The following is a 25,275-nucleotide window of genomic DNA, read 5'->3' as shown; positions in this document are numbered from 1 at the left end:
ATTATTTATGTCGTTAGCTTTTTGACAAAACGCTGAAATAACAATATTTGCATAATCGTGAGAAATTATAAAATTTGTCATATTTTTTTTTATATAAAATATAAAATATCAAGATATTCTATAATATAGACTAATGTACCTTTGGCGCATTGACATTGCGTAAAACTGTCCGAAGAAATCATTAACATTAAATTATTAATAGCGCAAAATGTCCGGCGCTTCCAGCGAGTGAAAAATTAGCGTTCGACGTCGGCATTGATGTCTCCTATTCGGGCGGTGTTATCTAAAATTAGATCCGTGCATGACAATATAGTCTGTTTTAGTACGCGGTATCGTGCACCAACTTCGAAAGGCGTGAAATCGGGTATTCTTGGTTACCGCGATTCATGCCGTGTAAATGGAAATTCTTTTTGCGTGCCGTGCCAAGGACGGCAAACGCGGGACGACAAATCAGGAGGCCAACTAGTCCAGCTTGCACACGGTCAACTGGAGACATATAAATATCATCTGCCGTAAACTTGTAATATTATAATGAGTATAGGAAAGTCGCGAGTGCGTGTGTTTATGCTTCATTTGCGCTTGTCGTGCAGTTTGCAAGTAGCAATGCAAATGTCAGTCATCATCGTGCTCTATTTCCCGGCTGGTGCTAGCCGGATCTTCCATTCTACAATACGACAATCTCGTATGTCCCTTGATTTCATGCTAACAAATATTCCGCGGCCAGAATTATTTAGACCGATTATGCTTTTCATTGTTTAGCTTCACGTTCCTTAAAACTTTCTGTACAATCGACTGGCCGTGAGCGCAATATTGTTTTTACGCTTATAAATTTTATTCAGAAACTCATCAGTAGCGTTAACAGTTTATTCAGGCGTCAAGTTATCTCAAGCAATCCAACTAAAATAACAGAAATACATAACTTACAGTTAAATGATTATTTTGGAAACATCACAATTGCTAACTTTTCTGAGTTACTGACAACTGACGATTTCCTAGTTTGAATTTGAAAATGTAGACGCAGCCAGCCACGTCTGGTTTTCTTCGACTTCGTAATATGTGCAACACCGAGCGGGATCTGGTGTATGTAGAAGAATGTGACCAGAGTATTGTATCCGAAGGCTGAAAGCCAAGACGACGAGACTGGCGCCAGGCCTGCTCTCAGGCACGTTCGCTCCGACCACTTCTCTCGGCTCCTCGAAATTAACTGCCGTCCACTCGGTCGTAATAGCATTTAGCATGGAGGTTCTCTCTCCTTTTGCCTTTTTTAACCCTTCGTACGACTCTTTACGATCATTTCACCCTTTTGAAGGCGACGCTCGAGGTGACGTTTCCCTCCTTCGCTCGTGAACCCGATTCCCGAGGTCGTCGTCTTCCGCAAAAGTGCAAGAGAGTCATTTGTGTTTTTAATTAGGAGAAGTGAAACTGACAATGAGACCAACGAACATACGTGCGTAATCGGTTTTCTCTGAAGGTACAAATCATGAAATCTTACATTGCGTTTCCGTACACGCGTAAACTGATTTTTCCGATCTTCCCCTGTAATTATACTTTGTAGCTTCCTTGTTAACTTGGTTTTATGAGTTCCCGCGAATGCTGTGGCTTGAGTTCGTTGCCATAGTTTAAAGCATAATAAGGCCTTTCTTTCGAATACGCGATACCGCAGCTGAATAAAATTTTGTACAGCATGAAAATATTTTTTTAACGAGACACCTCGTTACTGACGAGGGAAAAATTGTTGTATGTTCATTTATAATAACTTGATTAAAAGAGGTAAGATTTTTTCTAAACGTTTACACGAATTTTACCTCGCAGTTTCGCAAGAGATGATTACGTTGTTGTAAATAAATGTGTTTATCGCGATTGTTTACAGATGTCTCTGTGACCCTCGATTTATTGAGCATGGCGTCTACAATGGGATTGCAGCAGGCTGCATCCCAAGACACAGTCGATTTTGCCGGATACTTGCAGTCCACACAATGCCATCAGACGGAAGGACAGGTGCAGGGTTGTCAAAAATCACCGCATCAGGAGCACAACAGCAGCTTTACCACCACAAAAGGCTTGCTCAATGGACCCGGGCAGAACAATTGTTTCCTCAACAGCGCCGTACAGGTAAGAGATATCGCAGTAGAATATCGTCGAGTCTTATTTTATTGAATAGTGAACTCCATAAACGTAATTTATTGCGCTAAAGTAAAGGTGCAAACAAATATAACAAAGTCAACGGCCAGATATTATGAGCACAAAGGGACGTATTCAATAAATAAAGACTGCCTGTCGATAGATAAAATCAGTGTGAACGTGTCGGCTGTACTGACAATCTTCAGCGCGTAGCTAAAACAGGCCAATTATTAAACCTATAAATGAAATGTAATAACCAATATAAATTGACTGCGTTGAACAACGTGAAGAAAGAGTAATAAGCAAGAAAGTCGATAGTTAATAGCACGAATCTGGATAGAATCTGTAAAGGCCTGCGTCCACGATGCTGGAACTTGGTCCATGGTCTAGTTTCGAGAAATCTGTAGCCAGTCAACTTGCAGCTTTTATGGAATGCAAGTTGACTGGCTACAGATTTCTCGAAACTAGAACTTGGACCAAGTTCTAGCATCGTGGACACACAGGCCTTAAGAGGCCATGGCAAAAGTTAGAGACATAGGCTGCGGTCGAGCTGTCGCTTCAAATGTTTCGAAGTATTCTTCTTCTCCTCCTTTCAGTAAAGATGGGAGGAGAAGAGAAACGCTTCGAAGTGTTTGCAGCGGCAGCTTGACCGCACCAATAGTCGATAGTGTAAAATATATGTTATATTTGTAAAAAATTATGCATATAAAGTCTAATTAAATGTGGAAAACACATATATACGTGCCCTCGCGCGCATCCTCGGATATAATTCGCGCACGCATTTTCCGGGAGGTAAACGGGCGCCTCAAGTGTATGCAACCCGCTGAACGATCCTGCTGTTCGACCTTCTCGGCGCAAGTAGGCGCAAACGAGCATGTTACACATCAAGCTGTAATCAAATCAATTATAAATAATTTAATTAATTGAGTAGAAGTTTCTAGAGTACCAATTAAAACAGGCAAATTAAAGTACTTGTTTACGATAATATTTAATTCCAATTGCAAAGCTTTTTAAAGCCGTGTGTGAGAAAACTATCGCGAAAATTATCTCAAGTTCGAAAGCGTGGAAACAATTTGTACGATAAAGTCAACATGCACATCTGTATAAAGAAATGGAAATGCAAAAGTTTGTAGTCCTTGGCATTCGAAGGCTGTCGCGCATTGATTCTCGTTTGCCATTTTCTTCAAGACTTTTACGAGTCCCGTCGTCCGCGATTTATGAACATAATCCATCGCCAAATCTTCAAGCTCGTTGTCCTAAGAGGCCTTCGAAGCGTAAATATCCATGACCGGTAAGTGACGGGACACGCGGGGACTTTTTCCCAACCGGATCGCGAGACTGCTTTTAACTCTCTCGCGTGAGTATCGGTGTCTCTCGGCCTCGCTGTAAACTTCTCGGCTTTTTAATGGCAAATTTTACAACGTACGCGGTCACGCTACTTCCTCCAGTTAGGGACATCGACCAGCGGTTCCAAAGTCCGGTGGAAGAGGTCACCGTTTATTCGTATTACGCGCTAAGAGGCGGTCGAGAGTGTCGTATTAAATATGATTTATTGCCTAGACAAATTTGAGGAGGTGACTACCTCCGGGAATTAAATCTGTACCGGTAAAGCCGGAAGAAATATCTTCGTGTTAGGTTCAGCTACGGAATTTTTATCTTTTTTATTTCTTTTCCCCCCACAAAAATCCTTCGCGCACGTATACTTAGTTTGATCTTGAAACAATGGATATCGTGAGGTCGATTTCGTTTTGAAAAAACGCGAATGCTAATCCGAGAGACGTTACATTCTGTAAGTTGTCGTGGCCTGGTCGTGAGGCACGCGTACTAATACTGAGCCTTACGTGACATGTGATACAAGTGTTTTAAGCGCAAACCGCGCACGCAGCCCAGGGTGTGGTAACTGCTTTGTCTCGCGTGTTACGAATAGAAAACAAACGGCGTGACGGTGTCGGTTTTCTCTCGCGAACGTAGTAATAGTTTCATTACTACAATACGTTCGAATAGACATTTCGCGATCGGGTCGGGATATATTCGCGCCAGCGCTGCTTATTAATTCCGCGATCGTGCGGCATGCGTGAAGATGTCGTTATTGATAGTTACATGACCGATGAACGGATACTGAATACACGAGTACAGACGCCGAGGGGAATTGTTTGTGGAGAATTCATTGCGTTCTGCAGGTCGCAATTTTCCCCCGCGTAACACTGATAAACCGTTTAATCGGCTTGCAAAGTTCCGAAACGGATCGATGGAAGTTGGGTTGCGCATCCAACGGCCCACGGCCTGCAAACCATCGGCTCGAGCTTAAGCCGACGATACGAAACTTGTTTTGGCCAGCTATCGCGACGCCTGCTGCACAACAGCCTGCCGAGTGTTTTTGATTTTGTTAAAGCGCCTGATGATGATCGTTAAACAGACGGGTTATCGTTTCACCATGGGCTGCCGGCCACGGTAAATACCGACTTTAAACGCGTGCGATAAAAATGCACACGTATCTGCTTTCCCATCCTTCTGCTGATAGTCACCGGCGAGAATAGCCGCGTAACAGCACGAAGCTATGCATCGATAACGTCACCGTGCGAGCGAGAACACACACCTGACGTGTGTTTTACGCTGATCACGTTAAACAAGCGACTTCGAGAGCGCTATTAATCTGCGACGATATTCGCGGGATTCAAACGAGTTAATCGACGAACGCGATAAGCAGAAACTCGGTGAAATTTTTATTGCAAATTCGCAATGATTTTAATAGATTCGGCATTTTTATACGAGATGTTGTTGGGAGAAACCTAATTTTTTAGATCTCGCTTAGCTACGCATGTTCCTTTCTTGCGGTAGATCTTCGAAGCAATGTTCGATGTTTTGCGGTGCAAGTTCATAGAAATCTTCGACCTCCCGAAGAAGCGGGGAAGCGTTTCATCGTTGGACGATCGTGATCGGTTCGTTCGACGGAATGCGCATAAAGCATTGACGATTACCAGAAGCAAATTGCCGGTTACGAGTACAGTACTCAACAAGCGTCGAGGAGCAAAGTTCCTACGGACTACCAGGTTTCAGGTCGCGAGGCATTGATCCACGCTTCTTTGTTGATATTACATCTCGTGCGAAACGAAATATCGCCCAGCTATATATTTTATTTTCTTTCTAATATTACACTGAGAAAAATTTCCATCGGAAAAACCAATTAAATAGTATGTCCGATGGTTAATTTTTCCGATTACGTTTTCCGATTAAATTATGGATATATCCGATGAAAATCCGATGAAATGCAATTACCGATGAAATTTGATTGAAAAACCGATCAAATTTTTCATCGGATATACAATTTAATCGGACACATCCGTTTGTTATCATGTAATTGGATTATCCGATTATATTTAATCGGACATTTTTCTCAGTGTATGCAAAACTTAATGATACCATCGCTAGATCTTGCATATTGTTTTGCACATACAGCTATTGACAAAATTATTAGGCACCCTTCTAATTATTGTACTGTACTGAATCTAACGCCTGAAAAAGTTATATATTTTTTTAATTGTTCACTAGAGCGTTTATTGCTTCTATACAGTAAACAACTTTTAAACAATAAATATCCTTCTAGTATTAGATTCAGTACAGTATACATTGGAAATCTAAGTGTTACTTTTATACACATATATGTGTAATTTGGTGAAGCACTTTTTATACACTTCTTTTCGTTTAAAATCACGACATAGTCTCTAAAAGTCAATCAGTGGATTATCACTGCGAACTGTAAATCAGTGACTATTCACTGTTTTCAGTGATTTTTAGCGAGTATGACGTGAGATACGTTATTTCACACGTTTCTTGCCATTTAACAAGATAATTTTTAAACGGCAAGAAATGTGTAAATAACGTAAATTAAATCACGTGTCGCGATTTTGAACAGAAGAAAGCGTGCAAAAAGTGTTCCGCCAAATTAAATGGCACACTGAGAAAAATGTCCGATTAAATATAATCGGATAATCCAATTACATGATAACAAACGGATATATCTGACTAAATTGTATATCCGATGAAAAATTTGATCGGTTTGTCAATCAAATTTCATCGGTAATTGCATTTCATCGGATAAATTTCATCGGATATATCCATAATTTAATCGGAAAACGTAATCGGAGAAATTAACCATCGGACATACTATTTAATTGGTTTGTCCGATGAAAATTTTTCTCAGTGCACGTATATGCGTATAAAAGTAACACACTTAGGGCCAGTTTCACAAACGTCGGTTAACTGTTAACCAGAGTTCAGTCAACTCCCTATTTTCTTCTGTCTTCTCATCTAAAAAGAGACAGAGAATCAATTAACCTTCGGTTAGCAGTTAACCGACGTTTCTGAAACTCGTCCTTAGATTTGCGGTGTAATGATTAGGAGGGCGTCTAATAATTTTGTTTATGGCTGTAGACAGAATCTGCGGACAAATGGAATTAATTCTGATTTAAATTTTAACGGGCTATCGCAATGTTGACTTCTGTTACGTAATATTAGAATCGCGAGTGAACAAAAAATGATGATAGCTCGCTTGTGTGAAAAAGTTGCGAGGAAATACTTTGTTTCTTGCTATTAATCCGTTGGCGACGGGCGTTGTCTTGCCGTTACGAAGAGACGCGGTAGAAGAGTAGTTCTTTCTAGCTGTTTACCTAGATTACCGTACATAACGGTGCTGCAATGTCCAAGCATCAACGCTATTTCGTCACTGCTTTACGCTCTCGCGTAACTTACGTTTATTGTCACGTGCACATTCGCCGAAAAGTTTGAGAGATTGAAGGAGCGTTCGCGGGATTGAAATTAAAGCGTTTCATATCCCTCGAAAATTTGCAAGCGCTCCAGACACGATGCACGCGCACCGAGAGTCAATACTAATCGCATGCTGTACGCGTGCAATAATAATGGCAAATGGAACCTGTTATTATTCTCGCAGCACCTGTCATGGAGCGACTCGACGATCCGAGGGAAACTACCGGAAGCAATTAGGCTATTCGTGTTATTTGGGGCTGCGCTCATTTGTGCGACTGAATCGATTAATGCCCCATCTGCTCTGGTATATAAAATATATTTTTCGTTGAAATTTATTATCGTCGGTTTTCCCACATCTTTTTCTATCTCGCCGAGGACTTCGCTCTTCTTAATCCACGTTTCATTTTGCAATTTCAGCCAGCTCGAGTTTATGGTGTTATTTAAGCCAGCGCGCAATTAGGTGTAATGGTAGGAATTGTAACGTGTCACGGTGATTAATACGAAGTGGTTTTTGTTTTGCTTCTGTTTCCGGACGATCCTGTGCCGTCGTCCTCGCGTTTTCTGCACCCACGCCGACTCAGTCGAGGTTCAAGGCTTCTCCCGCGGTCGCACTCGTAAAGAGACGTAGCTTTCATTCTCACCGTAATTATAAGAAAGCAGGATCTCCCAATACGCCTGCCGTTTATCGACACTCCCACCTCCGACGCATTAATGCGAAATGAATGTATCCCGCGCATATTCGTACGCACGTCGCTGCGTTAATTAGCTCTTATCCGGTTAAATAAGCTTCCCATTCCTCGCGACGGCATAAAAGGATGGAGAGCAACCCGCGCTGTCTCTCAAACGCACACATTTAGCGCATTCGACGCTACATGCTACAATTGTTCCCATAGTGTAGCGCAAAATGCAACTTTCTCCTTTGCTATTTGTCTCCCTGGTGTCGCCGGCTGTACAGTGCTTCTGTTTTACGCGCAATTTCCGTATTCGATGATCTGGTTTCTCCATTCTAACTATACAGTGCTTCTACTTTACACGATTTCCGTACTTGATGATCCGGTATCTTCATTATGATCCGTTAACAGGATATAACGTTGTTATATGTTACGATCTAAATTTACATTCTTGCAGTTGAAGACGATGTTGTCTTGGATTCCCATGTAAGACACTCGCGAGTAAAATATTTGCTAATTTTACGAGTCATTAAGGACCTTCCTTGGTTGCGTAAGTGAGACTTCCCGTTTGAGTCCCGCGGGAAAAGGAAACTCGGAAATCTACGCGCCGATATAACTGGTGAAATTACGTAACGACTTCAATTATCGTCCGATGTCTTTAAGGAACTCCTTATTCGCCTTATTGGACACTCATGTTTCACGATATGCTCTAAATAGCGCGATGATTGACCGCAAAGTACCACTCGAGGAGGGTCGTCTTTTTGAAGCAAAAACGTTGCAGGATGAAAAAAAGCTATATCTTCCAGCTGCCGGTACGTGATCGACGTACACCTGACCCGATCTTCCCTCAGGATTTAGCCTCGCGATTGGCGGAGCGAGGATATAGGATACCAACGCGTGCCATCCGCGCTGTCGGGACACAGCTGTTTCACCACTCGCGTGATACAGATGTATTCCTCCGGGGGTGTTAAGAGAAATTACTCAAAGAGAGCGATCAACAGGATTTAGGAAACCCTCAATCATTTGCACCAATTTGACACAATCTTATTTTGTCTTCGTCGACTATGCCTCCGCTTTTTCTTATCTCGATCGGTGTAGATTTGAGCGATACGGTTTCAGCGAGCGCTCCCCTTTGTGTCTTCTTCTCTTTTTGCGATAAAAAGAAGTTAAACTTAATTGCGCCTGCAAAGGCAAAGACATCGTAACGAAGAAACAGGAGTGCCCGAAGGTCCCGTGATGTCACAAATCGCTGGCCCATGAATCCGGGACTCGTTTCGGTGACAATGGAGTAGGACGCAGCCGCGCGTCTGTATCGAGGACACACACAGAAGCAGCGCTCGACCCTTGAGGGAGAGCACACGCGTGGCTAATGGCGGATGGAACCTGCGGCGCGATTCTGACAGCAGGTGTCTGGGAAGCGACTTTTCTGACTCATCGCCAGGTGATATCTACCCGATGCAGGAAGGAAGGAACCGGAAACTCGCGCCCGCAGAAGGCGCAAACCGCCCCTCTCGCTTTCGTTCGCGAACGAAAGCAAAGCTCGTCGCTGCTCGTCTCTCCAGCTTTGATTTCGTGATCAAGAGACCGTGTCGTTACTTCGCGCATCCTTCGAACTTCATCCGTTTCGCCACGGCTTATTAACTTTACCTTGCCGTAGCCGATGTCGCAGTAGACGGATCTAATACCGGATTACTCGGTATATTTTACGGTTATGCGATGTTTACTATTACACAGCTTGATACCGCAGTCATGTAGACAAATGATAGCGAAAGCTAAATCGATACAACTATTTGTAGAATAATGTGTCGAGATAACGTATCGTGTGAAATAGTGAAACGATTTTTATAATATTTTTGCACAGACAAAAATGAAAAACAGACAGGTCATTTTATTCGACCAGAACTGGCAATAATTTAATTTAAAAGAAAACTACTTGAACGTTTTTAATTTAATAGTTTTTTTTATAATTATGCATTTATACAGGGTGTTATGTAATACCCGCATCAACGCTTATTGTGGGATAGAGTGGACTAGACTAAGTCGAAAAGTCCTCTACCATTTTACAATTTTCGCAAAAGTCAGCGAGTTATTAATTATTAAAAATCGCTGTTTTAGGCCGGCCCACTGCCCAATTGAAACGTGCGGCGAGATCGATCGATCGTTACTAGGCGCGCCGAGAGTTGTAACGATCGATCGATCTCGCCGCACGTTTGAATTGGGCAGTGGGCCGGCCTAAGACAGCGATTTTTAATAATTAATAACTCGCTGACTTTTGCGAAAATTGCAAAATGGCAGAGGACTTTTCGACTTAGTCTAGTCCACTCTATCCCACAATAAGCGTTGATGCGGGTATTACATAACACCCTGTATACGAAAGTTGTAAAATATTTATAGAAAACTAGTTTGAAAGGGTAATATCCGTTTTATTAGTGTTTGAGATTAACTATCCATGATTTTTTTTCTATCGTTATTAACCCCTTTATTTTTGAGATCACGTTATCGATATGGGTCCTGATAGCTTCCGATCGCGAGTGAGTCTACGCGAGAGCGTAATGCCGTACGTGGCGAACCACGTTACACAACGGTTGCCCGTACGAGGAAGCCGAAAAGGAATAACCGGAGGTGGAAAGGGAGAAGCGAGAAGAGTACGATGCGGAGGCGATGGTAGGGATTAGGACGAGGCAGAGGCGGCCTAGAAGGAGAACAGAAAAGGGAGCCGTGTCTAAGAACCACGTGTGGGAAAAGTCCGCGATGCGAGACTGAGAAACGCGTGCGTTCGATCGTAAGTTCGCACGTGTATATGCATGCGTGTGTTGCCTTCCTCGCACACGCGTGCACGCGCGTAGAAGTACTTGTGTCCCGACCACCTACGCGCGTTAACGTACGCATGACTTTTCTTTTCGCTCATGAAACCCGCACTCCATGACACATCGTCGTGTTCGTCAGATAGCGTATGGAAATTGGCACTTAGTTGCAGGAAGCGCGAATAAATTAGCTGTTGATTTTTTTTCAATTTCCACGAAACGAATCACGTTTTCTTTCAACTGGCGCTTGTAAGAGAAAAATATTCGAAAGTGAAATCTAAATAGTTTATTGACAAAAAAAAACAAAGTTAATTAATTCTAATTATTTTTGTTATTATTAACCGTTGAAATTGCCAAGTGGAAACGTAGAAAATACTTTGCGACTCTTGGCTTAAAGGACTTAAATTTTTTAGTCATAACTCATGCTTGGTCTACTTTGTTAATTTGGGCAGTCGTCCGGCAGGACTTATCCAGGTTCCTATCTTTATACTCGAGTAACTTCTTTACCGTGGATCAGCCTGTGAAATCTAACGCTTTCGATGCTTCGAAACGCTCGCCTGTTAGTGCATCTGTAATACGAAGGGTTTTAGTGGACCAGAACCGTCTCGCTCATCTCGAGTTCTGGGAACTGAATCTCGTCTGGATACAAGTCGCAGCGCTTGCGCACGTTTCACCCAACACCAGCGATAAACTTTTGCCTGACAAGCCTTCTATGCTTGCTGCTTCCATTGCAGTTTATAATAACCGAGAATCATATCTCGCTAATTAATGGTATATGCTAATTCTTAAACTTTTGCTGGAGATAGCTAAAAATTTTACGCAAACGACAGACACGCTTTCCTTTTGCCGTTCTGGGAAGACCGGTTTTGTTTACATTTTTAACACGGATTTAATTAATGATTTGCACGACGCAGGGTGGTATAATAGGTTTCGCTTTTCAGTGTCCCGTTAATGATGACGAAAGGCGCAAGCGTTTGCGATATGTTCACTTCACGCGACCCAGTTCCGCTGCTAAACGTTATTGAGACCGTAATCGACTTCGCTCGGACAACAAATGACGTGACGGGACACACCAGGATCATGACACATCGCCGCACATAACCAGCCACTTGAGAGATTATCGTTTAATGCACTCGCGATTTATATAATTTCGAGAAATTCGCTCTAGCGTAACGCATTACTTTTTACCTCCGGCGCTATCAATGACATCACCGCGTACTCCCACACCGTCTCTATCTCGATCACCATGAGTGGTCGTCTAGAAGGAGATAATGCGACTGCGTGATGTGACTCATGATTTCGATATCCTTACAGGGTGCGTCGGGCCGCCTTTCGACGTCGTCGATAGATCGGAAGTCCGCGTCGGCCGGAAACAAGTGTAATTTTTACGGCCGTGAAAAAAAAGTTGCCCACGAAGAACTGTTATCGCCGTCTTTAACAGTAAACCAACGGCGTCCGTGCGGCGATAGCGCGTTTACACGGAATTTCAGTGCTTTAAACGGGAGCATTGTGGGCGCGGTCGCGTATTACAGTACAGTAGCACTGCAGAAGCAAGGTGAAAAAAAAGGGGGGAAAGAAAAGAGCAGGAGTGCAACCAGCGCGGCGGTTAACTACCGCTGATAGGCGCCCGGTTATCCGTTCTTGCGGTTCTTCTAGTTGCGCCGCCGTTCGACGTGTTCCCGCATTCTACGGCATCGATGGCGAGGCACGCAAATGGAAGACATTTCCTCCTATTTTCCCCCATTGATCGTCATTTTTTTTCCCGCGTTTCATTTCGCCGGCAGGACGATTAAGCAATTTTCTCCTCGTCTGGAATTTTGTTACACGCGCATCCTGCGTACGTTCATTTCCCGATTCTTATTCGTAATGGATTACCGTGATGAAATCGCCGCTAATTATCGTGCCGTCGAGGTCGTTCCCTGTTTCGCCAATGAGGATATCACTCTGATGCTACGTCGCGTGGCAGCGAATATTTATGATATTTATAGCAGTAGATAATCGCACGCGGAAAGACCGGCTAAGGTAAAAATAACTAAAATTAAAATGTTGCCGTACAAATAGTAGGGGCGTCTACATTGTTTTGTGTTGCAACTTCGCTAAGCTTGCTGCACAAAACGCATATAGTTGTCTCCACTACTTATCGTACCAATATCGGTATGACAACCACAGATATAGCTGTCCCAAATATTACTACTTTTTTTTTGTTCCGAGAGAGGGAAAAACGCATTTACGCGTACCGTCAGGCCGGTCCTGGACGGTTATGCCGGACTCACCCGTGAGGCGGGAATACTCGACTAAAAAACCCTCTCTTTAGGACCATCCTCCGCATTATAGGCGAACACTCCCGGTATTACCTATCGAAGGCATTTCTTCAGGAAGAAATATTACTACTTATTGGGGTTGTGCCAACCCTAATTAGACATGTGGTAACCATATCGGTCTCTCCGCGTATTAAATAATATTTGATATTAAATAATAATGATTTTACAAATCTAAGCTCATTATTATTTAATATTTACAGAGGACTGTCCCGTATTATGAGACCGGCTCCTAACACGAGACAGCGGGGTTTCTACCAAATTTAATAGGCATCGTTTGTTGGTTCCACCATGAATTTATTGCCCTTGTAGTGAGATCTGTTTAGTGGAAAATTCATTGTTAGATCGTGTAATCGTTGCGAAAGAAGGTCGTGATTGAATTTGGACGTTGAAAACCTGCTATCTCAGATTAGAAATTTACCTCACAACAAAGGATTGTCTTCTATATGCAGAGAAAATCTCCTATTACGAGACCGACTCTTAACATGAGACAGCGGGGTTTCTACTAAATTAATAGGCATCGTTTGTTGGTTTCACCATGAATTTATTATCCTTGTAGTGAGATCTGTTTAGTGGAAAATTCACTGTTAGATCGTGTAATTGTTGCGGAGAAAGATTTGTGATTGAATTTGTTGACAAGCTGTTATCACCAATAGGGGATTTTCCTCTACTATAAAATTTTGACGAGAGGACATACACAAGATTTATAGCCAATATCAATTTTATGATTTCAAGTCCCATTGGAAACAGAAAATTATATTCGCCCCATAATTGTACGCATATTGTTTCTCATGTTAATATGGGAAATGTTTCGAACGCTATGGAAAATAAAATCCGAAATAATCGAAGAGTAAGATGTCTATTCATGAATAATAATAATTCCTCGCTACGCTCAGCAATTATAAACAAACATGCGCTTGGAGAAAAGACAACGCCTCCGGAGAACGTTGAGAATGTTGCAGGAAATTACCGATGTCTCTTCGATGTTTTCCTACTGTGGAACGTAACGTACTAATGATAATGATTCGGAAAGCTCTTCTTATCCCGAGCTCGTGCCGGCCATTTCGCGCGAGTAATTCGCCACGATGGGGTACGAAGGAGGGCCCGCTTTCGAAGAAACCCCACGGAAGACGCTGCTCGTAACGTCGTAAAATATGCAGTTAATGCGCGCAAAGTGCCTCCCCCCCAACTTCTTTGCGGCTAAACTAAATGTTCAGGCTTCCCTCGGGTTCTTCTTTGCGCCGGTTACCTTTGTCTTTTTATAAAACGCGCAGGCAACTTAAATCTCGACGATGTGAAACAGTGACGACTTGGAGAGGATCAAAATACAATCTGCGCTTAGCGTAAACCGATATTTCATTTTTTGTGTATTAAGAAAGAATTTTTATACTTATTACATTTGAATTTTGTGCGTTTTCAACTAATGCGATTTAGCCTTCGTAATTTCGCTAACAAGATTCATCGTAGCAGTTTTCGAGAATCATTCATTTAAAAAATCTTTGTTCCAGATCTCTTGAAACTGTCGTTTGTCAGTGTCACATCGATCGCTTGTCAATAATCACGCGGATTTTCTTCCAGAAACAAATTATTCATTCGAATCTTCTCAATTAACCATATAACGGAAACTATAAATACTTTTTCTTTCTATACACAATACCATCTTATTAAAAATATTATTGCTCGAGGTTTGCTAGGACCATTTGGTTAAAATGGCGATTTTATTATCGAAGATCACACCGATACTCAATTAAAAATGAAAATAAACCATATTAGAGCGTAAGCTCCTTCGCACGAAGGAGATGCGCATTAAAGGGAAGTAAAGGAAGTAGCCAACGGCAGCAAATACAGGAGCGAGTTTTGTTCTTGAGCCTCGGAGAGGGCTCGTGGGCAGGTGAACACGCGTTCGTACGAGACATTCTCGTGGGAATCCTCATGCTGAGAATCGTTAGTGCTTGAATTAACGGCGGACAGGTAATCATCATCGTTGTAATTTTGTTGCTCTCACGACTCGACGCAACACGCCGTCGCTTCGCTATTACTGACGATTTGGTAGGGTAATGTAACGCGATAATGCACCACGATAATATCGTCGCTAACAAGGCTCGCGCTGGAACATCATCATTTTTATACATTCTGGCGTTAATGCGCTATCGGCGCGATAGAAATCGAGACGCTTACAGTTTCTATTGTCGCGCGGAAAGTAGCATCGCGATACGTGTACAATGATCAATTACAATCTCTCAATGTTTCAATGTAAATTTGTTTCTCTCTAAAAGTCAATCAGTGGATTATCACGGCAAACAGTGAATACCCACTGATTCGCAGTTACAAGTACAGCGATTTTCATTTGTATACTTATAACTGTGAATCAGCGACTATTCACTGTTTTCAGTGATAGTCCGCTGATTGACTTTTAGAGAGTTGATTCCGTAACAATGGGGATTGATTGGAAATTTTATTAAAAGATTTACAGCGCGCGCTCTATTTATGAAGATATATTCCGCTATTATCCGCGGGAGAGACAGGAGATACGCTATTATCAATTAATCAACTTCAGGAATAAAGCTAGTATTGTGGACACGGTAGCTGCCTCACGTGGGAGTAATCGTCTCGAACAAGTCTGGAGTCTTTAACTCGATCCCTGAGAATTGCTTCCTTCGATTCAGCAGTGACTCATTGCAGTAACACAATGATCCCTGATTTTCCGCCTACTTTGTATAACTGCTCTTCGTTATAATGCAATTTAATTTAATGAGAAAGTCGGGATAAAACTCGTACTTTTTTTTGGTATTGATACAATCGATGGAGACATGCGTGCTGTGTAATTCGTGAAGGGCCAAAAATTATAATGGAAGAGTAGAGAGCTTTTTTAATCTCTCAGACGATATTTATCTACTTCACGAGAAATGTACACTTTTCGATTAAAGAAAGGATGGATAACAGCTTGTAAACGAGATAACCTCGCTCTTAATTGAGGCTAGAAGGGAGACTTCCTTGCGCGACGAGATAACCGAGGAGAATGCAAAAGTGAAAATGTAAACGCACGGAGGAAGAGGCGGCAAGATAAATCTGCAAGAGTAGAGCCGTAGAATTTGTGTGATGAATAATTCAATTAAAATACGGAATAGGCATCCACTAATTTTGTAAGCATAAAAATTAAATCTCATGTGTTTCTCTAATCACAATTATTTATCAAAGTTTGATAAGCTTTTAGTACGTTATAACTAGTGGGTACTGCATTATTAAGGACACATTATTAAGGATATAATAATTATTCAAATTAAAAAAAGAAGAGGATGAAATTATCGGTGTACAATCTTTCCATAACCGTATGATTAAACGACGTGAGGCGGTGTATATTGCGCCAAGCGAAAGAAACATCAAAGTATCCAGTATTATGATTCCACGAGGGTACATCACACTTTATACCGTCTAGTATCAGGGCCAATCGGAGTACACGTCGCGGACTCCGATATTATTAAGGCACACTTGAGACGCCAGGTCCCACGTGGTTCAGCCACCGTGACCACGTGGTAGGCAATGGTATAGTAAAATGCCCACGAGATAGGAAAGATGGTGGTTGAATGGGAGACTAAGTCGAAAGGGGGCAGGAGAGTGTGGAGGTCAGGTTAAACCGGAAGCCGTCACCGGAACAGCTTCTACATCGTAGGTTCACATGGCCGACGTGCACCCGCGGAGGTCAAGATAATTGTCTCGTGTCAGTGCAAATGCTCGCATCAGATAAAAAACGGTTTCGCGTCGTTGCCTATCGCTTCTCTTTTTCAAGCCCCAAATTTGCCCTTGTCACTCGCGATGTTCGGCTCGCTTCATTAGATTCTCAGATTGCTAGTAGTAATTAAATTTTTTTATGTTCACTAATCATGCAACATGGAATTGTAAATTATATAATAATTGTACAATAATTGTAACATTTAAAGAATTTTTCTTCTGCAAAAGGGAAGCCTGGTTTGACTAAATTTATTATACTCGAAATATATCTATGTATATAAAAGTCAGAAGATAAAATTCAGACGATACAAAGCTTAAGATAAAATCGTGAGCATCTTTTAGCATTTACGAATAAGTCTCTCTCGCGATTTATCGGACGAGAAACCGTACGCCGTATGAATATGTAAGAGAATACAGTAGAGTATGAATATGCTATCAAGTTACATAATGACAGTCTATGTGTACGCATTAGGATTCAATACTTCGATTAGTAACGAAAATTGATTGCCAACATAAATTCGGCGCTATGTTAATTGAATAAGATTTTGCTGTGAAACATAACTGTCCAAATTTGTATAATTTGCACGACTATAAATACATAAATACGTTTCTAAAATTCTTTTTTCACGGTTTTGTAATTAATTATTACAGCATATTAAGATTTATGCTATTAATAATTGTAAGAATATTAAATCAATCATAAAGGACACAGTTATAATAATTTAGTTTGACAAGTAGTAAATGTCATTTTTTAAAAGAATTAGTACACGTCAGTTATTTAACTATATTTTCATATGTTTAAACAATTATCGTGCTTCTTAAGTAGTTGTTTATTGCTCCGGATATCTGATAGAGCCTAGTATAATATTGATTTATTTGATTCAGTCTTGTTCCGACAGTTTAGTGCGGTATACCGTGAGAAATGCACTGCCAGATTCATAGTTTCTGAGGGTAATGGTCTGTAGAGAATTACGACCGATGGAAATGTATCCACCATTACTCTTGAGAGAAATTAATACGGATAGAAAATCTTGAAACATTTATAAACGACATGTAGAAAATATTTCGATGCTAATCATTCTGTCAAATCCTTGCAATGCCTATTAAGCTAATTAAACTTTTCAAAACATATTAAAGCAATATCTTATCTCGTGTTAGAGCAAATTAATGAATTCGCCTAACAGTAAACGAGCGGAAATTATTTTGTCAGTAGGACTTTCGGAGATGTGTCTTTTTAGATACTTGGAATAGCCTGGAGTAGAGAAAACGAATGGTCTAGATGGAGCCTACCTAGGATTCAGTGATGTTGATTTAAATGCCTGGTCGTGTGCCAACAGGTGTTCGCATTTGAAGGTTTTTGTAGCCGATGTCGGCAGGTGTATTCTGTGTTAGTAAGTGGTTCGAAGGAGAGAATCTCAATATCGATAAGCGAATACCAGTGATAGAGCGCGCAGGCATGCCTAGCCACACCTCGTACCTACGTGTAAATAATGCGTGATAATCGCAAATCTCGTTGCAACTGAGATACCATTCTTCGCTTCACTGTTGCTTTTCTTTTCTTCGCAACAGAAGCTCTTAAAAAGACATTGTAAATTCCAGCGGCACTAACAATTAATTTTTCTATCGTTCTATTAAATCAAGTGATAAATGTTCTGTTATTTGCGTCCATATAGTAATAATAATTTAAACAATAAAATTCACAAGGCTCCGACGTGAAATCATAATTCGAAGGAGTAAAGGATATAAGAGCCAAGACAGGATGTTAGTGTCTAAATGAATTTGATTTTTAAATTTATTTCGAAAAATTTACCCCAGCCAGGGCTTGAACCTGGACTTCCTCACTAGGCGGGCGTCTCACCAATTCGACCACCGAGGCGTGCGGTAATATTTATCGCATTACAGTCTAACGTTATTTCACGAAAGTTCGTGTCTGAAATCGAAATAGAACGGCGCGCCGACTAATTTGTCAGTCTTACAACACAGCTTCAATTATGAATCCCCATTATTGCCCCCCCCCCTCCCTCCATATATTAAATGAAATGAAGAACCGCTTTCTCATCCGCGTAATTTTAAACAATAAAATTCATAAGACTCTGACGCGAAATCGCAATTCGAAGGAATGAAGGATAGAAGGATTGGATTTATCAATAAATCCAATAAATTATCAATAAACTTTTGTATCTCTCTTAAAAGAGAAATCGATCGCTCTTATCCAAGAAGAAATAGCGGAACAGTAGTAGCGTTTATCAATACGTAGCCTAATGTTACGAGTTTGCGTATTTTAGATATACATAACTACACATTCTAACATGTACTCGTACACATATAGATATAATCGCAATAAAAATAATCTCCTGTGATACGTGACTCGATATCGAGACGCGCACGTGCTCCTGCGCTCGTATACGTCGTGCATGAGTAATATTGAGGTACCAGCTGTGAGTAGTACTACGATCACGTATACCGTGATTCAAAATGGCGACCGGCGGGTCAACATCCTCCCGCCCTGGAGAACGCGGTCCCCGCGGAAGGCGCGCTTACAGCCGTCGTACGGTGGCGCCGCCGAGCAGATCTTTTCAACGAAAACTGGTTTGTGAGGCTGCGACCGTGGACCACTCTCGCTCACGTTTCGTCTGACCTCGGTCCGCGTCCACGGAGAGGAACAAAGAACCGCTCACTCGTGCTATCCAGGAGAGAGCTCCTTCGAACATACGCGATGTCCCAAATCTTATGCAAACGACGGAGGATCATGATTTCATCTTGAAGTTGCTTCAATAAGATTAAGATTGTATCTTTGTACAGTACGAAGTAATTATATAGGTTTACAGAAAGTATGAATTGTTTAATATTTGTTGTAAACTATTTGTAGAAATTGTAATATGGCAGTTTTCATCTGGTGGAATACACTCGGAAAGAAACGATCGCGTAACGACGCATACCTCAGTAACGTGGGAGATTTTAATTTTTAAGAGTAAGTGGATGGTAATAACATCTTGCGCAGCATGGCGGGGTCCATCAGACCATCTTCCCGCCACGATGGCTGGCGTTGAAATCACCCTCGGTATAAATTCGCGGGAACCGTGCACCAATAGGAACCTTTCCCGCGCTGCAGCCTTTGTCCTTGGATGTTTTTTTACGAAAAGCAGAAGCGATGGTAAAGGTCATACCAATGGGCTTACGGTGATGTTCGTTTCTCTTACAATTCGCGCTTGCGTTGTACAATAACGATTTTTGCAATATGCAGATGTGGTAAAAGAATTACTTGATATTATTTCTTTCCTTGCAAATTACTTTAATCTCTGTACATCGCTCTATCTTACTTACATTGCGTTACTTAATAAGATGAAAAATACAGCGACAATAATTAATGATAGGAACTCTCTCAGAGGCTAATTAAGTCTTACAAGCGGAATATTAAATTCTGATGTTGTGTTATTCGCGCTCGCAGATATCATTATCACTTTACAGCAGTATATTCGTTCATATCGATCTTTTGTTACGCAAAATCAACCGCGAGTACGCTTTCGATCGATTGACGGACAATGAATGCGAACAATCGAACAATGGAATATCTGATTTCTACTATGAAAGCGGAGAACGCAGAGTCAGATAGCGAAAAGAGATATTTAAATTTAATATTTAAGACAATTTGAGACGAAACTTTGAATAGAGTACCGCGTGTGATAATTAATGCTTGATATCCGTTCATTTAATCTGCCGTATATCATACCAGACTTATTCCTGTTTGGTTTTTACAATCGGCAAAAGGAAAGGAGTCTCTTAGTAAGGAGTGGTGATAATCGTTTTAAATCGAAAGAGGATAATGATTCTAGTCCGGAAACTTGTTCGCCTTCGACGGAGGGAAGGTACTTACATACGGCGACTCAGACGACGCAGCCTCAATATTCGTACCGAGGAAAACGTCGAGTAAACGCGCAATCTTAGTCCACGACTTTTTGGATAAAATTGATAGAACGGTAAATTAATTTCTATTTATTCTATACGCGAGCTTCCTGTATCCGCCAAGGAGCATTTTCGTGTTTGGGGCTTTGCGTCAAACGGTACGCTAATTTTTACCCAGAAATCCTAGTTATTTCTCTCTGGGCCACCTACGGCGCGCTCCGGATTGTAAACATGGAAGTGCGCGGGACAATTTGGCGAATACCGTCGACAATGACGATACGATACACTTTTACTCCAGTTTGTAACGTGTGGAACCGGTTCTCTCTCTCTCGTAACAGGCCACGCTAGCCTCCTTTACTACTCGCGTACACAACTCCGCCGCTTCTTGGCCTCTTGGAGAACCGGTTCTCCGTTGATCCTCCTCTCGCATATCGTCCCTCCTTCTCTGCCTCACCCCCTCTTTCCCGCCATCTTTCTTTTTCTTCAAGTAGTACGGCCTCCTGCAGGCTATACGAAAACAACGGGTTTTCTCCTCTCGCGCTGGAGACTCGCGATGCGATCGTGGTTCCTCTCGCGCGCGGTTAAAATGCATGTCAGCTGTATTAACCCATCTACCGAGTACATGAAACTCATCCTCCTTACGACGTTGCAAAATAGCCTACTTCTATCAACAGCCATTTTTCCTTCGCGTTACGGCGCGATAATAAGAGGTGATTCGTTTTGCCAGGAATGAGAGAAACCATTACAGGATTGGTTGTAGATAGGGAATTCTCCTGTAGAAAGGGGTCGAACTCTCCCCCAAATCGATTAAATATTTCAAATATGTCCCATGCGTTTAATGTCACTTTTGATGGACGCCGCAGAATGGCTTGGTGCTTCTGGGAAGTTGATTTAATTTATGTCACATTAATACACGATGAATTTTTGTTACGTGCACGGGATCGACGAGCGAATACTGGAGCGGATACGTTCACCGGGAATTCCACGTGAACCGCGCACGGTTGCGCATTGCAAAACCGTTTTTGCGCAAGTTCCGCTCTTTCGCGAGTTCGACGCAGACATTTTCTCGATATCGTCTTGCTAAAGCTAAGGCATTAAATCAAACGATGATTCCGCTTTAATCTCGACGTCCCGCCACGTGCGTATAAACGTCGCCTCGTTGATGCCGCCTCGTGGACGGCATCGCCATCATAACAGCGCAGAGGAAACCAGTTTTGCGCTCACGCTGCCGCTCTCTTCGCCTGCTCTTCGTGGCATTTTGTATTTTTTTTTTCTTCCGCGCCGTAGTGGTCGTCGTCTTCGTCGTTTTCTTCTTATCGCGGTGAACGGCGCACGTGCGAGTAGCACCTTGGAAAGCGGAGAGACTCGGCTAACACCGCACGAAGGAGGGGAAAACAATAGTGTACTATTATGAAAGTCTCCGAAAACCAACTAGAATTGGAACTCTTGCCCGCGTCGCTTTTCTTTCTTTTATTTTATTTTTTGAAAACATTTTATAAAATTATATAATATTATAAAATGCACGTTGTTAAAATATTAAATCGATATTATTAGAAACCAGACCAGACAAATAGATCCTTGCCGAGGTATTATTTTTCGCAATAGACTTAAAATTGAAATTATCTAGACACCAACATCCTGCCTTGGCTCTTACTCCTTCATTACTTCGTATTTGTGTATTCGTATTAGAGGCTTACGAATTTTATTAGTTGTTTAAATAAATCAGAGAGTTTTCTCAATTTCTATTATATAATTTATGAATGACTTACAGCACTTTCTCGCTACTTTAGTAATTTAGATTTCAAGCTGGACCACATACCGCGACTAGATTGAATCTTGCTGGTCTCTCAATGTTTTTAAATTTAAATTTACAATCAGAGCGGTTGATCGCGGTGATTGAATACTTGTCGGCTCGATGTAATCAATGAGTTTGTCCTTTTTCTTGGTGATAATTATGCTGATTGCCTTGGGCTCGTCGTGGTCGGAATTCGCCTACTAAACCTTGTAGGAAGCGGTCGAGCTGCAGGTGCACACAGTGATTGCACTTTCCCCATACCTTATACAATTTGATATCAATATACTCTTCTTGGTACTTATTTCCATTCACAGTTAGAACACGTGCGTGTCACTTCACGATGTGCAACAACAACGGCGATATATTGCAATACATTTTAATTTATTATAATGTCCTCTTAATTCGTGGTAAATTCACCACCACCGTGTTATTTATTAAATTTTAACGCGAATATTTTGACCAGAATATGTTTACGAGAAATTTACATTAGAACAATTGTCTCATAAAAACGATCAAGCGGACGGAATAACGAATGAAAAGCGAAATTAATAGAGAAAGTGTTGTTAAGAAATAAGAAACACGCACACATCGTAGACAAATGCGTAAGCAACGTATTTTTAATTGCAGAAAAATAATGATATGTCGAATCTTATTTACGGTGAGAGAACATATCGGATGCTAGCGGTTTCTTTTCAGGTTGTTACCTTCTTGTGGGAAGTGCCCGTGCATTCATTTGCCTAACAACTTTCCGGAAACGACCAAACCAGGCGAGCTATGTAATCTCGAGTCTACAGTTATAGCAAACCTCTCGCATATGTATTTCGTAAGGATCGCTCTGGTCATCTAATTTATTTCGCAGCGTTTGCGTCTTCTTTATTAAACAGCAGGTTTCCATTAGTTTTCGCAAGCCGAGCGCTTTTCTATATGTAAGGTGGATAGACGTTTTCCGATAACTTGTACTATCTTACTTTACAAGACAAATGGATCCCCGATCCACATACAACATGTGTATCGAGAGATTTCTCAATGAAATAGTCGTATCACTTCGTACTTGAAAGATTCATGAGTTGCACTTTGCTGCTAGTAAGATTATGTATCTTTCCATTGCAATATTATCGGCGAGGTTTAAATGCGAAGCGAAGAGTTTACTCGCGACATGTTTGCAAAATTGTATTATTTTTGCCTTGATTCCCAACAGAGAGGACACTTATTTTCTTCTTTTCATTATCTTTGAGCAATTGATTGAAGCGCTTTAACGTGTCTCGATATAATTGTGCAAATTCATGTTTCAAGAATACTTTTTGTAGAAACTTTTCTTGAAACAAAACGTACGATGTTACTGCCAGTTCTCAGCTGGAAGCCGTTTTTCACGTGGCAGCGAGACAGCTTCGATCGTTGTTTCGACTTTTGGATTCGCCTTTTACGATCTAGATTCTGCTGGATGCCGTAACGACGCGACGGCGGAACGAATACGAATCGTCGACGGGGATAGCATCGTCTTCAATGAGGTTGCATAAATCATGGGAGATGAGCAGTCTAGTGCCGTGCTGGCATTCTGCGCTCGGCGCGTTTCACGAGAAACCCTTCCCTTTCACCGTGTGATTCGATCACGAAGATCGAGAATGCGTGGCTCATCTGCTCCGAGGTTGACATTTATTCGTCTCTTCGTAACTCGACTCACCTGCAGCTCGTCTTGATAATTTCTAATCTAGAGTCTAGCTAAATTCAAAAACCCAGACGAATATTCGTATTAAAGACTTGTACGAAAATATACGAGCAATTATTAAATGAAACACTACAAGTATAAAACAATTAATTTCACTCTCCTAATCAGCTTCCACGTGTAATTTAAACAAAATGAAAAAAGCTCGCTAATACACCCAGAAAAAAACAGATTTATTTAGATTAAACGAATGAGACACGTTGAAATCATGTTTCTGTGAATTTACCACATTTTTATTTACTTTTATTAAAACATTTGCTACATGTGAAGAAAGAGATATGTATGTATTTTCTTAAAGATTCCAGTCTTGATTAAATAAAACTTTTGGTTAAGGTAAAGAAATCTTTTTTTAACTTAAATCAAGTTAAAAATCAAAGAAAATTTATTTGATTTCAAAGGAACTTTTTTCTGGGTGTAAATGGTTTCATTCGTAGCCCACTAATAATTCTTATACTACGTGTAGCCTCGAGAATCAGGATCGGAGAGTCGTGCACAGTCGCCGACTAAGGATTTTTATCGTAATTTGACGATAACCAGGCAGCTTAAGATTACTTTAAGCTGTCTCTCGTGTTGCGCACTCGAAATTAAACACCCGGGTGCAACTGGAGCCCGTAGCTTGCGCCGGCATCATCTCGGATGTAAATAGTTTTCACACGTGGGGTTAGAAGCGGGTCGTCAGCTACGAAGTCACACATCGCTGAATACGAATGGACGATCGTTGGCGCTTCCTTGATCGCTGGCGCGCACCTGAGACCCCGCGCTTGATCCACCCTAGCTTAACAACTTAGGCAGCACCCCGACTTCAGGTTGTTCAAAATGCAACAGGTAGACTCGGTCCACCCTCACCGACTCACATGCTCGAATACTTTTATACCTGTTCCTTTACATCTATCAGCTCCAGGCTCCCTTTTCAGCGCAGCATCCTCTAAATCGCCATGGCATGGATGCAGCAGCATGTTCGTTATACCTGCGCTCTGCAGTTAGTGCGTTTGAAAAGTTTGGGAAAGCGCTTTCCTATTCCAATATACAGAGTTTGCGGGTCGTTGGATTCTGGGTTTCTTGATCTTAAATTTCTATGTTTAAAGATAATTAACAAAATTACAAATTTATTACAAGAGAATGTTTTTTGGCATATGACAAACTGGCTACCATCTGCACTGTTTTAAAGGAAGCACTCGTGAAATCCTTGTATTTAGAATATGAAAAGACCGTGGATTTTTAAATATAAAAAATGCGGCAAGTGCGTTCCTACGAAAAATTTCGTAACTGCATCCAGGAATTAAATTCCTTAACTTGACATTTGGAATCAATCGTCAATGATAAATAGATTTCATTTAATCTGCAAGTACTCCGGCGTTTTTTTTCCTCGCGCTTTCACGCCTACGTGAACATTTTTCCGGTGGGAAATTAACGTCCACCGCGAAGTCGTTTCATGGCTCGCTTCGAA

At 41.4% G+C, this 25,275-nt stretch overlaps 1 protein-coding gene across 1 annotated transcript in view; it reads left to right on the top strand.

Moving 5' to 3' along the window:
* LOC105559951 overlaps positions 1-25,275 on the top strand; it is a gene marked incomplete at its 3' end in the record, with an annotated part of 70,852 nt that overhangs the window by 19,887 nt on the left and 25,690 nt on the right. The window contains exon 2 of the mRNA XM_012008625.1: positions 1,871-2,112. Within this exon, the coding sequence (XP_011864015.1) occupies positions 1,900-2,112 (213 nt within the window). The remainder of the gene's footprint in view (positions 1-1,870; positions 2,113-25,275) is intronic.

The sequence above is a fragment of the Vollenhovia emeryi genome, unplaced genomic scaffold (genome assembly GCF_000949405.1).
Source record: "Vollenhovia emeryi isolate VEMERY1.0 unplaced genomic scaffold, V.emery_V1.0 DF939248.1, whole genome shotgun sequence".
Taxonomy (NCBI): domain Eukaryota; kingdom Metazoa; phylum Arthropoda; class Insecta; order Hymenoptera; family Formicidae; genus Vollenhovia; species Vollenhovia emeryi.
This window is presented reverse-complemented; position numbering and strand designations above follow the sequence as displayed.